Source organism: Ambystoma mexicanum, chromosome 8 (genome assembly GCF_040938575.1).
Source record: "Ambystoma mexicanum isolate Mex_15411 chromosome 8, UKY_AmexF1_1, whole genome shotgun sequence".
Taxonomy (NCBI): domain Eukaryota; kingdom Metazoa; phylum Chordata; class Amphibia; order Caudata; family Ambystomatidae; genus Ambystoma; species Ambystoma mexicanum.
This window is the reverse complement of record NC_090929.1, coordinates 489,022,073-489,035,151: the sequence shown is the minus strand read 5'-3', so window position 1 is coordinate 489,035,151 and position 13,079 is coordinate 489,022,073. Positions and strand designations below refer to the sequence as shown.

Here is a 13,079-nt window from a genome sequence, read left to right as displayed (position 1 = left end):
AGGTACTTCATGTCTGACCAGTCATAAGGTACATCATGAATCTTAAGTACACTTTCCAGAATTCTAAATTGGCAGGAGCTATGTAGCTCTGGCTTGTAGCCTAGAAGAGCTTGGTTAGCTTGGCAACTAAAGCTATCAGGAGCTACTTTTGATATACCATGTCGAGTGTTGCTGTAAAAACATGCATATGTGACATTAATTCAGGGTGTTTTGGAATGCGTCTTGAGTCAATAAAGTACACTGGTACATATTTGCAACTCAGTACTAGCTCCTTGTTCCCCAGAGTACCTTGAATAAAGAAGAAAGAGGGGAGATGTGATGGTACATTCAAAATTAATCATGGAACAAACAGGAAGCAATCTTGTTCTCTTAAAATTCTTGATATCAACCAAAAAGCTTGTGTGGGGAGGGAAAAGGATCAGACCAGGAACGTGTGTAAATGATGTCAAATTCAAGGCCTGAATTTAGTGGTAATAATTGTGGAAGGACATACAGTGATGGGGTGAGGGCTATGCTGGAGATCTATGATATTGCATTTATAACATGCCTATACACAAGTGTTTCAAGGCGCGATGAGGCAAGGGAGGTGAGAACAGAGGCAAGACAGACAGCGACCCTACTAGGCCAGGTGAAATTGAGATCGCGCAAGTGCAGGGGAAGGGGAAAAGTGCAGGGGGGAAGCGGGCAGTGCAGTACATAGGATGACCATCAAATAAATAGAATAGATAGAAGTAAAGACATCACGTGGCAAGTGCTAGTAGGGGCTGTAGGGATAGTCCCCGAGTGCAAGGGTTGCCAGTGGGGCAGTGCAGGTGTGGGCCCGAGATCAATGGGTAGCCAGGTAAACCAGTGCAGTTTCAGATTCAGCCAGGAGATGAGCAGGGGACAGAAGGAGAAAAAGCAGAAGCAAAGAGGAAGGTCCTGAGGTGCTTCTGGAACCGGAGATGGTTTGCCTCAAGTTTCAGAGAGGCAGGGAGGCTGTTCCAGAGGGGGGGTCCCAGCAGAAGAAAGATCTACCACCAACTCGCTGCTTGAGAAGCGACTAACCCTGGGGGAGTTGGAGGCGGATGAGCGAAGAGCTCGAGAAGGGAGATATTTAGAAAGAGATTTGAAGGTATTGAGGTCCTAGGCCCCAGAAGGCCTTGTGGACTATGGAGAGTGTTTTGACTTCATCCTGGCCGCCACTGGGAGTCAGTGCAGAGATTTCATTCCTGGAGAGATGGGATCCCTGGGCTGGAGGCCAAGGAAAAGTCTTGCAGTCCTGTTTTGGATGAGTTGCAGAGGGCGGAGAGTAGAGGGAGGGAAGATTTAGAAAGAGGCTGTTGCAGTAGTCCAGCCTAGAAAGAACCAGAGCTCTGGAGACAGTGAGCTTCTGGGGGAAGGAGAGGAAAGGAAGAATACCTCAGAGGAGGTGCAGCTGGTAAAGTGACTTCTTATAGATGTCGGAAATGTGAGGCGAGAAGAGTGTGGAATCGAAGATGACCCCCGAGATTTTTAGTCTCACAGGTGGGAGCAGGAAGAGGGCCAAGAGAGGCCGGCCAGAGAACGAAAGGAAAGGAGGGAGCAGGTGTGCCGATGAGGAGAAGCTCGGTCTTACTGGCATTAAGGCAGAGATCATTGGTGGCACACCACTCCTGGTTGGCAGACAGTCGCAGATGAGAGAAGGAGAAGAGGTGGCCGAAGGGAGCCTGAAAATGAGCCGAGTGTCACCTGCATAGCACTGAAAGTTGAGGCAGAGAGCGTCTATGGGGTGGGCAAGACGTGCCAGGTATTGGTTGAACAGCCAGGGAGAGAGGTTAGAACCCTGGGGAACACCAAGGTAGAGAACGAGATAGAGGAGAGGAAGGCCCCAAGTTGGACCTGCGAGGGTCGATCGGAGAGGAAGGATGTCAGCCAAGCTTGGGCCTGATCAGTGATACCCAGGTTTTCACAGACGGTTGAGCAGGATGACATGGTTGACTGTGTCAATGGCAGAAGAGAGATCAAGTAAGAGGACGACACAGATGGTGTTGGAATCGAGGTTGGAGAGCAGGTATTCACGGATGTCCAGGAGAGCAGTTTGTGCGTCTGGCAGTTCTGAAGCCAGACCGATCGTCATGGAGACAGCCAACAGATTCAGAGTGAAGATCATGCTGGGATATGGCCAGCTTTTCCAGGAGTTTGCCCAGGAAAGGAGTGATGGAGATTGGATGATAGTTAGCCAGGCAGGAAGGGTCGGCAGAGGGTTTCTTAAGAAGAGGGTGCACAAGGGAGTGCTTCAGGAGTGGTGGAAGACTCCAGTGGCGAAGGAGTCGTTGCAGAAATCAGCCAGAGCAGGAGCCAGGGTATCAATGTGGTCCTTGATTGTTTTGGAGGAACAGGGGTAAACTTGTTTTGACAAGACTTTCATAGATCAGACTTGTCCGAGGAGAGCAGGGGAAAGGCAGAGGAGCAGGGAGGAGAGGTGGCAGAAGAAGGGCCAGAGGAAGAGCAGGGAGTAGACGGAGGAGGAGGAGAGGAAGAGAGAGAGGACAGGATGTTCTGAGTTGTAGAGATGAAATGAGAAGCAGTGGGCCTGGGAGAGGACAGGAGAGGTAGAGACTGCAGCAGTTTGGCCGTGTTGTTAGATGTCGCAGAGACGCGTGCTTGGATGTGGGCTATCTTCTTGGTGTGGACAGAGAGCCGTTATTGCCTTTGGAGCAGGCGGCAGGCCAGATTGTCAGAGGATGTACCAGAAGCACGCCATATCCCCTCAGTCACCATGCACTTGCTTTTAAGGGTGACGAGGTCTGAGTCATACCAAGAGTTGCACTTGGCTTTGTGTTTCAAGCGGATCCTCATGACAGGGGCAAGAACATCAAGAGTATCAGATAAAGCAGAGTGGAACATGGAAAGTGCTGTGTCAGGGTGTGAGTCAGCCAAGCTGGGAGGGGGTGGGGGGCGGGCAGATGTCAGAGGAGTGTTTGACAGCAGAGCGAGAGTTGAGAGTGGCAATATGGAGAAAGTTGCCATCCTTGAAAGACTTCCAGGGAGGGGTACAAGTTAGAGGTATGCCCTGCAGAGGTATAGAAGCAGCCTGAGGGGGGGTGGGTAGAAGAGGAAGGAGGAGAGGGCAAGGTAGCCAAGGAGGAGACAGCAGTGGGAGGCGAGGAAGCCGTGGAGGGGAGAGCAGGAACAACAGGAAAAGGAAATTGATGAGGCAGGGGAAGCATCTATCAAAGAGGAGAAGGTTGGCTTGAGGGCCTTGGACCAAGACGGTACCATTCAAGTAAACATTAATGAAGACCTTAGAGGAGTGGAAGGAGGACAGGATGGCTTCCCGCCGGGTGCCACCATTAATGGGAGAGGAAGAGCAGGGAGAGAGCACAGAGACCATATGTAGAGTCCACAGGTCTGGCGAGGGAACGACAGAGGATGTCGGTGAAGGTTTGCCTGGAGGAGGCACTGGTATAGGTGTCAGCGATAGTGAGGCCTGGGTTGGAGACCAGGATGTCCTTTTTAAACTTCTTCCTACTAGATTTAGTGAGGAGAGCAGGGTAGTCAATAGAGAAGCAGTTAGAAAAGATAGGAGATACAGAGAGCACCATAGAGTAGGTCAGGAGAGGAGGAAGGGAATGGGTAGGTTGAGAATACTAGGGAAGGACACTGGGCAGGATGCAAGCATACGAGACAAGTAGAGAATTGGATAAAATGACAGACGCTTAGATAGTGGTAGAAAGGTTTGCAAGATGAGTGGTTTTGCTAGGAGGCAAAGCCACAGACCGGCACTACTTTCACAATGCAATTTTAAAACAGGAGAACACACACCCAAGTTTGAGAGTTTGCTATATATGGTCAGGTTTGCAGGGTAGAGTGAGGTTCTAAACCTATGCTGGGCCACTCCTGCCTGCCTTAGTCGCTGGTTGACGGCTGGCAACTGGCTTCCCCTGCCGACACTTGCAGACACTTGCAGACACTGGCTGGAGCCGCCTCAGTTGGAGCCGCCCTTTGCCTTGGGGCCCTTAGCAGCAGGGGCTGCCGGGCAGAGGGCTGCATGGGGAGGTCAGTGAGGACCATCAAGGGACCAATCAGAGCGGGAGGAGGGAGGAAGAGGGAAGCAGGAGGGATCTGGAACACAACAGTGGCAAGCGCAGGGCATGGGACTCCAAAAAGGCATAGATGGCAGGATCTTCAATGGCCAACACACGTGCCTCACCAACAGCACAAAGAGGCGAGCAGGGAGTGAGCCCAACGGTACTACAGGAAGCACAAGGCCAAGAGGCCAATCACAGCATGGGGCGGGAAGGGAGGAAGTAGGAAGAGAGAAGCAGGAGGGATAGGGAACAACAGTGGCAAGAGACTAAATGCAATTGTTCTGTGAACTATTGAAATTGGCAAACTAGATGATGCATTGTAGATCCTTTTCGTGAATTTGAAAGAAATTAGAGTTAAGAATCAGAACATTGCCGCTACATTTTGCTGCAACTCTTATGTGAAACGGTGCAAGGAAACCCCCGTACGGACGGCTTTGCCAAAAGGCCTGCAGCCGCCTGCCATTTTAGCTGAGAGGAGCGGCGGCCTTGGAGATCCCACCTACGGTCGGGTGAGCTGTGTGCCGCTACGGTGGACCCGTTGGGCTGAGGAAGCAAGGAGCGTGTGGAGCAGCAGCGACGGGAGCAGGCATGAGAAATCCGGTGCCCGCGGTGCATGCGGTAGCTGGAGCGCCATAGTTGCTGGGCAGCAGGGAAGCTGGTGAGAAGCCTGACACCCGCTGCACACGGAGACAAAGGAAAACGGAGGATGCTGTGAGTAGGGAGGGGTGGACACCGGGAGAGCGTGTACGATAGGGTGGTGCTCCGGACGAGGCCTCCAGGTGTGAAAGGCATCCCTGGAAGGGAACAGCGCAGGATTTGATCATAAGGCCCACATTAGGCTGTGGCAGTGATTTAGAGCTGCGCCGCACAGCCAGTATGCATAACGACTGGGTGCAGTGGACACAGAAGGGCGCCATCAAGAAACTGGTCACGGGGGTAGGGTGCCATCTGAGAAGTGCCCCCCCCCCTAAAAGACATCAGGACCAGCTACACTGCGGAAGTGCTTTTGGGGTGCTTCAAGCCTGGCCCTGGCTGCATCTGAAAGGCGGATGGACTCTTGTCAGGTTCTGTTTCCTAGTTTAGGAATGTGTGCTTTGGGAGTGTTCGTAGTTTTTTTTATGTGATGGGTTTGACCTTAACTTTCCTTATGCAGAGTGTGGAGAACTTCCCAAGCCAAGATGGAGGTTCTCAGCAAGCATCCTGATTGGCTGAACGCGACTGAAGGGCAGACAATAGGCATTCTAAACTGGCTTTCATCGACATATTTCTAGGAGTTCTAGTAGTTTAGGCCTAAGGGGGCCGTTTCAAGATCAACCTACAAGCAGAGACAAACGTCAGGAGGCACAGGAGTATTTCAGGTGATAGAAGACTGCAGGAGTTCCCCAAAGGAAAACAAGCCAAGTGCGTGTTATATCAAAAGAGGAAACGTATTGAGAAGTCAAAAGTTATATTATTAATCTTCTCGTTGTGTGGAGGAAGAGTTTATATGTGATGTAGTTATTTTTAAAGTAATAAGTATTCAAATCCACTTATTGAGCGTCTTGCTCAATGAGCGTTGAACTGGGTAAAGACTTCTGGCTCTGTGCGACGTATCATTACTAAGATGCATGAGCACGCAAGCCGGCTTCCTCAGCAGTAGCCTTTGTTGTCCGCACCAGCAGCGAGTTTTTCTTTGCCTGTTTTTGAGTCTACGCCAATATCAGGTGCAGCTCAGTTTTCACTTGTACATTATACAGTGCGCAGCAAATGCGATTTATTTCATTAAATAAGCAAAAGTTAATGATGAGGTTTTCTGAGCGGAAGCAGGTGAGCGTCTAACACAACTAGCCTGCACAGGGAGTGACTTTATCTGGTTGTGATCGCGGCATGTTACGGAACTGAAAGCTACGGCTACCATGCACGGTTTCTTCAACGCTTACTCAGAGACATAGGCGCAATTGCTTCTTCAACACTAACCTGGAGACTGAATGGCGCGTGCGCGGAGACACTACAACACTAGACTTTGGCGCGCATGCGTGGAGACTGAATACTAACATGGAGACATTGACGCGCGTGTGCAGAGTTCAAAGATAGGTTTCCTTTTTTAAGTAAAGTTTGAAGCATACTTTTTGGCACTGGAGCTTCCTTAAAAGTGCAGAAATTTAAGAGAAAACTGTAAAGGAGTTATTTATTTGGTGCAAGATAGTGAAAACAATTTCTAAAGACTTAGCCAAGAGGTTGAAACTGATCAGAAAGATATTAAGGTTTAACAGAACAATTCCTTTTTATCAAAGACTCATTGAGAAAAGAATTGTGTGTACCAGGAGGTGAAGGTTGACACTATTAGACCAAGAGTCTAACAGGTAATTACCTCCTCTGGGCAATCAGTAGAGGAGTGCCAGGTATGGTTAATTGATATGGTGTTGTGGCTGTAGAGGAGTGATGCAGGTAATTTAAGAGTATTATTTACATGGGAATGTCATTTCTTTTCGTCCTATCCGCAAGTTTGTGAAAGCAATGGACTGAAACTGGCGTTTTCTTATTTTCTCCACTTCCCCTTTCGCCCAGGGGTGTACCATGCCCAGCTGTATATATTTGGTTCAGTGTGCTACACTCTAGGACGACAGTTGGGGTTCAGCAGCTTCCACTGACATTCAGTTCTGAACTCAGCCTGACAGCTGACAGGGTTGGGTGTCCCTGGTGAGAAGCGAGGTGAGCGGAGGTATAGCAACCCAGAGTGAGGAGGTCAGTCTTGCAGGTGGCAGAGCCTGGACTGAGGCGGTCCAGGGCGGTGTGGGCAGGGACTGCGCCGGCCAATTGATCCCTGCAGAGAGCCAGGTGTTGCCACTGTTGGCAGCCTTGGGGTGCACCAGATGGGTGCATAGCTCCCCCTCCCGCTTGCGCAGACTGTACATCTGGGGGTAGGGAGCGTGCCTTGAATAAACACGTCACAGCGCTGAGAGTCTGCGCCACCTTCACAGATGGTTCGACCTGCTCTACTTGATCCTCCCCCATTAACACAACGACAACAGATTTGAACTGACAGTAGAAGTCTCTACATTAAGGAGGTATTGTGTTACTTGTGTGTTCATATCGGGAGTCTCTGTGGGCCACGATAGCTCGCACAGCAGTAATTGGTGATCCAGAGCTAGGGGGGCTGGGGGTTGGCTTCCAGTGGGAGCCCTGCTGGCGAGGTGGAATTGGAGACAGGCACCTGGATCCTTCAAACCGCCAATTGCAGAACAGGGGGGGGGGGGTGGGAGAATTGTCCCGGTAACCGCCGAGGGCCATTCAGTCGCAAATCATTCCTCTGGAAATGATAAAGGACAAACCGTGGAAGGGGATCATACAGAATAAGATGGATCGGCACACAGCGGGTCCCCCTCCACAGCAAGTTGTGATGCAAGAGACAGCGACAACCGGTATGGGTGCCTCTGGGGAAGCGAAGAAGACTCCAGGTCTTCGGTGGAAGCGAAGATCAATGGGTTGGCCTTGGAAGTCCTCACGGGTAGACGAGGTGGAGCAAAAGATATCCAAAAATGAAGACACGCTCACAAAGATGGAGAAACAGTTGGCCTCTATGTCGCAGAAGCTTACTGTCCTGGAGAACCAAGCCGAGGACAGTGAGGACAGATCCCAGACATAACTTGCGCATACTTGGATTGCTGGAGAAGGAGGAAGGGCCCTGTATGGAGCCATTTCTGGAACAATGAGGGATTTAATGGCCCTCAAGAAACCATCTAACTTTTTCTCAATAAAAAGGGCTCATCGAGTCCCAAGGGGCTGCCCAGTACCTGAAGCACCTCCACGCACCGTGGTTGCGCGTCTCAACTACAGAGAGTGCAATACTCTCCTGCATATGGCAAAGGCGACGGGCCCGATCACATAATGTGAATTGCATGGTTTTTCCCCCCGGACTATTGTAGAGGTTGAGCGGGCCAGACAATCCTTTGACTCTGTCAAAAGGAAGTTGATGTTGCTCAGTATCAAGTACACCCTGTTCTTCCCGGCTCTCCTCAAGGTCTATCACAAGGGCACGGTTCATTTGCTTCACAATCCTAAGGGGGCTTGGGACTGGATGGAGATGTGTGTCCTCATTGAAACGGTCTCCGGAACATGAAAAGGCCGGTCCAATCGGGGTCGCAACCAAGAATTGTCCCCAGTCTGGTTCGTCACACAGGGGTCTGTCCCAGCCACACCAGTAGGAGGCATACAAGATCATCAGCACGCTGGCTGAATTTGGGTGAGGGGGGGATGCTGCACGCTTTGCAAGGGGTGAAGGAGGTCATTCAATGCCAAGTTGCATGCTGAGATCCTGTATATGGCGGCCCCAAGATAGGGTTTGAGGGAGCTAAGGTGGCTTTCGCAGGTTACTCCTAATAGGTTTTAGGGCTGTTGTGTTTTTGGGTTCTCTGGGGTTCAGACGCAAGGTCCTTCTGGTTGGAGAGTGGAGGGGGTTTGGTTCGGTTCAGTTCATATTACAGATAGTTGGTTGGGTTTATTGGGATTGGGTGAGTTGGTTTGAGGACAGGAGCACAGGAAGGGAATGGGATTCTGTGGGGGTTGTTTCATTGTTAGTGCAGACCACGATGTGCGGGGGTTCCCTTGGTTAAAATACTGGTTTGGCTTCCAAAGTATGGCAGGGAGGGATAAACCTCAGACAGTTTCCTTCTTTAACGTGAAATGTGAATGGGCTGCAGTCCAGCATTAAAAGAATACTGGTGTTGCAATCCCTTAACCGGCACTCCCCCAGATAAGGTCCTCCTGACCGAAACTCACTTGGCGGAGACGCAGTGCAGCTTCTTATCGTATGGCATTGCACGCTGGCTTCCCTAAAGGGGCAAGGAGTGTTTTGATATTCGTGCACAAGAGGGTCCGCTTCCGGCATCGAGAAGTGTTGCAAGATCTGCAAGGGCGATTTGTGCTGGTGACAGGGGAACTTTGGGGAAAGGTTTGGGGAGTGGAGTGGCCTCCCCACCCCTGGCATTGGACCTGCTGAATGAAATCCAGACAACACTGTTGTGCATTCAGGTGGATAGATAGGCCCTGGAGGTGGAGGGGGGGGATTCGAAGAGGTCATGGATCCTGCACCAGATTGTAGGCACACCAGGGCTAAAACGGGTGGCGCACCCATGGAATTGAGCACAATCGCTCTAACGATGGGGTTGGTGGATGCCTGGAGGGAGGTCCACCCACTTGAGGATGGCTTCTCCTTGTCAGGGGTGCATGGCTCGCTATCCAGGTTAGATTACTTCTTTGTCCAGTCGAGGGATGTACATAGGCTTCGGTCAGCTACCTTCCTGGCTAAGGGCATCTCAGATCCTTCTCCTTTGGTCATGGTACTTGATACAAGTACAAAGATGGAACGGCCCCCATGGCGTACAAATGGCTATCATCTAGGGTTGCCTGAATTTCTGGAGGGGGTGCCATGCAAGACCAATTCATATTTTGACAAATACAGAATCAGCGCATAATCCGGAGGTGCTATGGGAAGGTTACGAGGCGATCCTGTGGGCGAGATCTCTTTAGTGGCTGCTCACAGAACGGTCCATAGACAGGCGGTTCAGGAAAGGGCGGTTGAAAAGGCGTATCTGGAGCAGGGTACCCTATATAGACGGGATGAGTTTCGCAAAGCACAGGAATGACTTTGAAATATTGCTCTGACAATGGCAAACAGGCGCAGTGGCTAAAAAAATAAAATAAACAAAAATAAAATAAAATAAACATAGATATATCAAATCGGGAGACTGGGCTGGTAAGATGTTGGCCTGGCTGAAAAGGAAGTGGATACAGGTATGTGAGAGGTGATCGATTTGGAAGGGGCTCTCGTGAACGGGGAAGTTAAGATCCTGGCAAGGGGGCTTGCTGACTGCCTTACTAAAATTTATTGTTTCTTTGGTCCACCCGGACCAATGCAGGTTTCTGCCCTACATAACTACGAAGATGAACTTTCCCAGGCTGTTCATGGCCATATCTCAGGCACATATGTTGAAGGATCCGTTGGCGCTTCTCTTGGTGGACCTGAAAAAGGATTTCGACTCGGAGTGGAGGTTCCTGTGGGAAATCCTTTCTCACATGGGGTTTGGGGAAAGTTTCATGGGATTGATACGAATACTGTATGCATCTCCAACTGCGAAGGTGTGGGTTGATGGGGTGACCTCCTGGGCGTTTCCACTGTAGGGGAACAAGGCAGGGCTGCCCCCCCACCCCCCTTCCTATTTACGCGAGCCACTGGACATCTGACAAGACCTGGTCAGGTTTCTGTTGGAAGCATGGGGGTGAGGACAAAGTCTCGCTATATGCAGACAATCTCTTGGTGTACCTCACTAAACCACAGGAGACCTGTGCCAGTGTTACAGGCTCTGCATGAGTTTCAAGGGGCTAGCGGGATGAAGGTGAACTGGGATAAATCAATTTTCTTCCCCCTTTGGGGGACGATCTTCCCCAGAACGGTCCTTACTGGATCTCAGTCACAGGGGTGTGGGTGGGTCCTGACCTCGCCGATTATATATGTTGCAATCTGCACCCCATCACTAATAGGTTTTTGTGGGATGACACTCATTGGAAGTCCCTCCCGTTACTACTCTGGAAAGCGGCTCTGTTCAACATGCTAGCCTTGCCAAGGTATATGGATATCCTGCAAAGCGCCCAGCTACAGACTCCCAGGGTAGAATTTAACAAAGTGGATGCAGGTCTTCGGACTCTATAGAAGAATAGCAGGGTGGGCAGCCCTTTATCACCTTGGCCACGCTGCAGTGCTCGGTCTGGGAAGGGGCTATTGGGCTCCCTAACTTGCGCAGTTACTACTGGGCTGCCCAATTGGCAGTTGTAAACAATTGGCTCCACGTGGCTGTGTCACTGCCGTATGTCGGGACTGAACAGGGTTACCTCCTCCCCAGGTTCTCTACAGCGGCCAGAAGAAAACACTGCTTCCACCCATGATGCAACACACTAGGCAGATATGGACAGACTCCCATCGTTATGTGGGTTGGGGGGAACAAAGTCACCCTGATGCAGCCACTGTGGAATAATGCCCATGTCACGGAAGTGGTTAAGATAGGCAGAATAGGGGTTTAGGAAAGATGTGAGGTGCGACGTATAGAGAACCTTCTCCCGAAGCGCATAAATAGAAAGGTTATTGCCACCCTCTACCAGATCCTTGCCGCCTCTGCTACAAAAGACTTGGTCAATCTTAAAACATGGCGGGAGAGGGACCTTAGCCTGTTGCAACCTGATGATTGGGTGGAGGCTCTACTCTTTCCTAGGGAGATTGGTATCTCGGCTCGTATAAGGCTGGTACAACTCAAAGTTTTGCACAGGGTATATTATTCTCGTAATGCCTTACACAAGTGGGGGCAGGCAGATCATGCGGACGGTCTTGGTTGTGGGCGGGCAGAAGGGACCTTTATTGACATTCTCTGGAAGTGCCCACAGGTTCACTGCTTCTCGCAGAAATGTCTTGACGAGATCCAATCTGTCTCCGGATTGGAAATACCCACGGGCCTACGATTACTGCTTTTATGAGTATTGGTGGGGGGTGGGGGGGTTTTACTAGGTTTGAGAAACTGTCTACGGTGGCCATACTGGTGAAGCAAACTGTTGCGGCGCAGTGGGGGTCGGCAGATTGACCGAGATTGGCAAAGTGGGTTGTGGAAATGAACTGCTGTATGGCTCTCGAGAAAATATATAATGCAAGAAGCTGCCCTGGGAAATGGAGGAGGATAGGGTGGGGCAACTGACTTTTTACGGATTGGTACTCTAAGTATGGTCATGGAAGTTTTTCTTTTGATGATGAACCCTGCGGTAGATTTCTTTAAGCTTGCTAAGGTCACCCAACTGTGCTTCTGTAAAATGTATCTTTCAGGTTATGTTTTTAATTTCTGGTTACATACAAAACAAATGATTTGGTGCAATATAAAAGCAGATTAACGTAACACAAATTTACATCCATATGGTCTAAAGATCATAGCTTGTATAACGAGAAGTATGCACTAGTCACTAGTTTGTATGCAATGCCTTCTCCCAATCAGGGATGATTGGGAGAATTTGTCAACGCGTAAGCCCATCCGCCTCCTATGCCCACTCAAGAGGAACTGGCCAGCCTTTTCCAGCCAAAGCAGCCTGACCCCAAAACCTTAGGAAATAGATATGCATACTGCTTGATGTTGTCTGGTTTCTTCGCCCAGGGTCTTCCGTCTTTCTTCTGCCTGCACGCGGATCTGTTCATTCTTCAGCTGTTCTACGGCGGCCTCATACTCCTGTGCAGAAATAGAAAGAAAGTGGTGTTGCACACAAAACTGATCTTCACTGCACAATAAAGGACTGTACGTATGACTAGTTTATAGTTTCTCACTCTGCCACACAAACTGTACCCCACCAAGCAAATTTGCGCATAAAATGCTAAAAGCTGAGATGCTATCTTGCACCATCATTTTCAGAGCAAGCCCCATTTCATTCAAATCCTTGTTCTGTTCCCCATATCAAGCTTCACAGTCAACACCGATGTATATGGCCCATTTGATTCCAGGTTGCTACTGTAACAGACCTGTGCACACACAGTTTTAAGGTCATGTGACACAGAGAGGTCCGAGAGCCCTGGTTGCAAGGAGCAGGTTATAAATCACCAATAAATAAAACGTAGAGATAAAACCTAGTCACGATACAGACCCTTACGTATAGAGTTCCACAAATGAAGCCAACTCAGGCCGAGACTCGTAACTTATTTGGAATAACCCCAGTCAAGCTTGATAAAACCGTGTTTGTATCACTTCTCTATAGAATCTCTATTTCAAGCTACATAAAATATTGCAGAACAGACGATCCAGTGCTGAGCACCACAAAAGCTTGACAGACCAGAACTTTGTCGATCTTCAAAATTCTCAGTCATTGAGTTTATGTATGTATAGGACTTATGTAGGAGAGAGCTAGCTGAGAAGCAACAGAGTGCTGCTCAAAGGAAAGGCACCCAAGGTGCGATAAGTAGGTTTCAGGGGTAGCTAGGATGGTATGGGTAGGAGCAGCGGGTGGGGTCAGGGGTGTTGCTCGAGT

General features: G+C 49.9%; 1 protein-coding gene across 1 annotated transcript in view; it reads right to left on the bottom strand.

Annotated features, from left to right (window-relative positions):
* Positions 1-13,079, bottom strand: part of LOC138472127 (ATPase family AAA domain-containing protein 3-A) — a 672,103-nt gene that overhangs the window by 603,615 nt on the left and 55,409 nt on the right. The window contains exon 3 of the mRNA XM_069610129.1: positions 12,188-12,289. Within this exon, the coding sequence (XP_069466230.1) occupies positions 12,188-12,289 (102 nt within the window). The remainder of the gene's footprint in view (positions 1-12,187; positions 12,290-13,079) is intronic.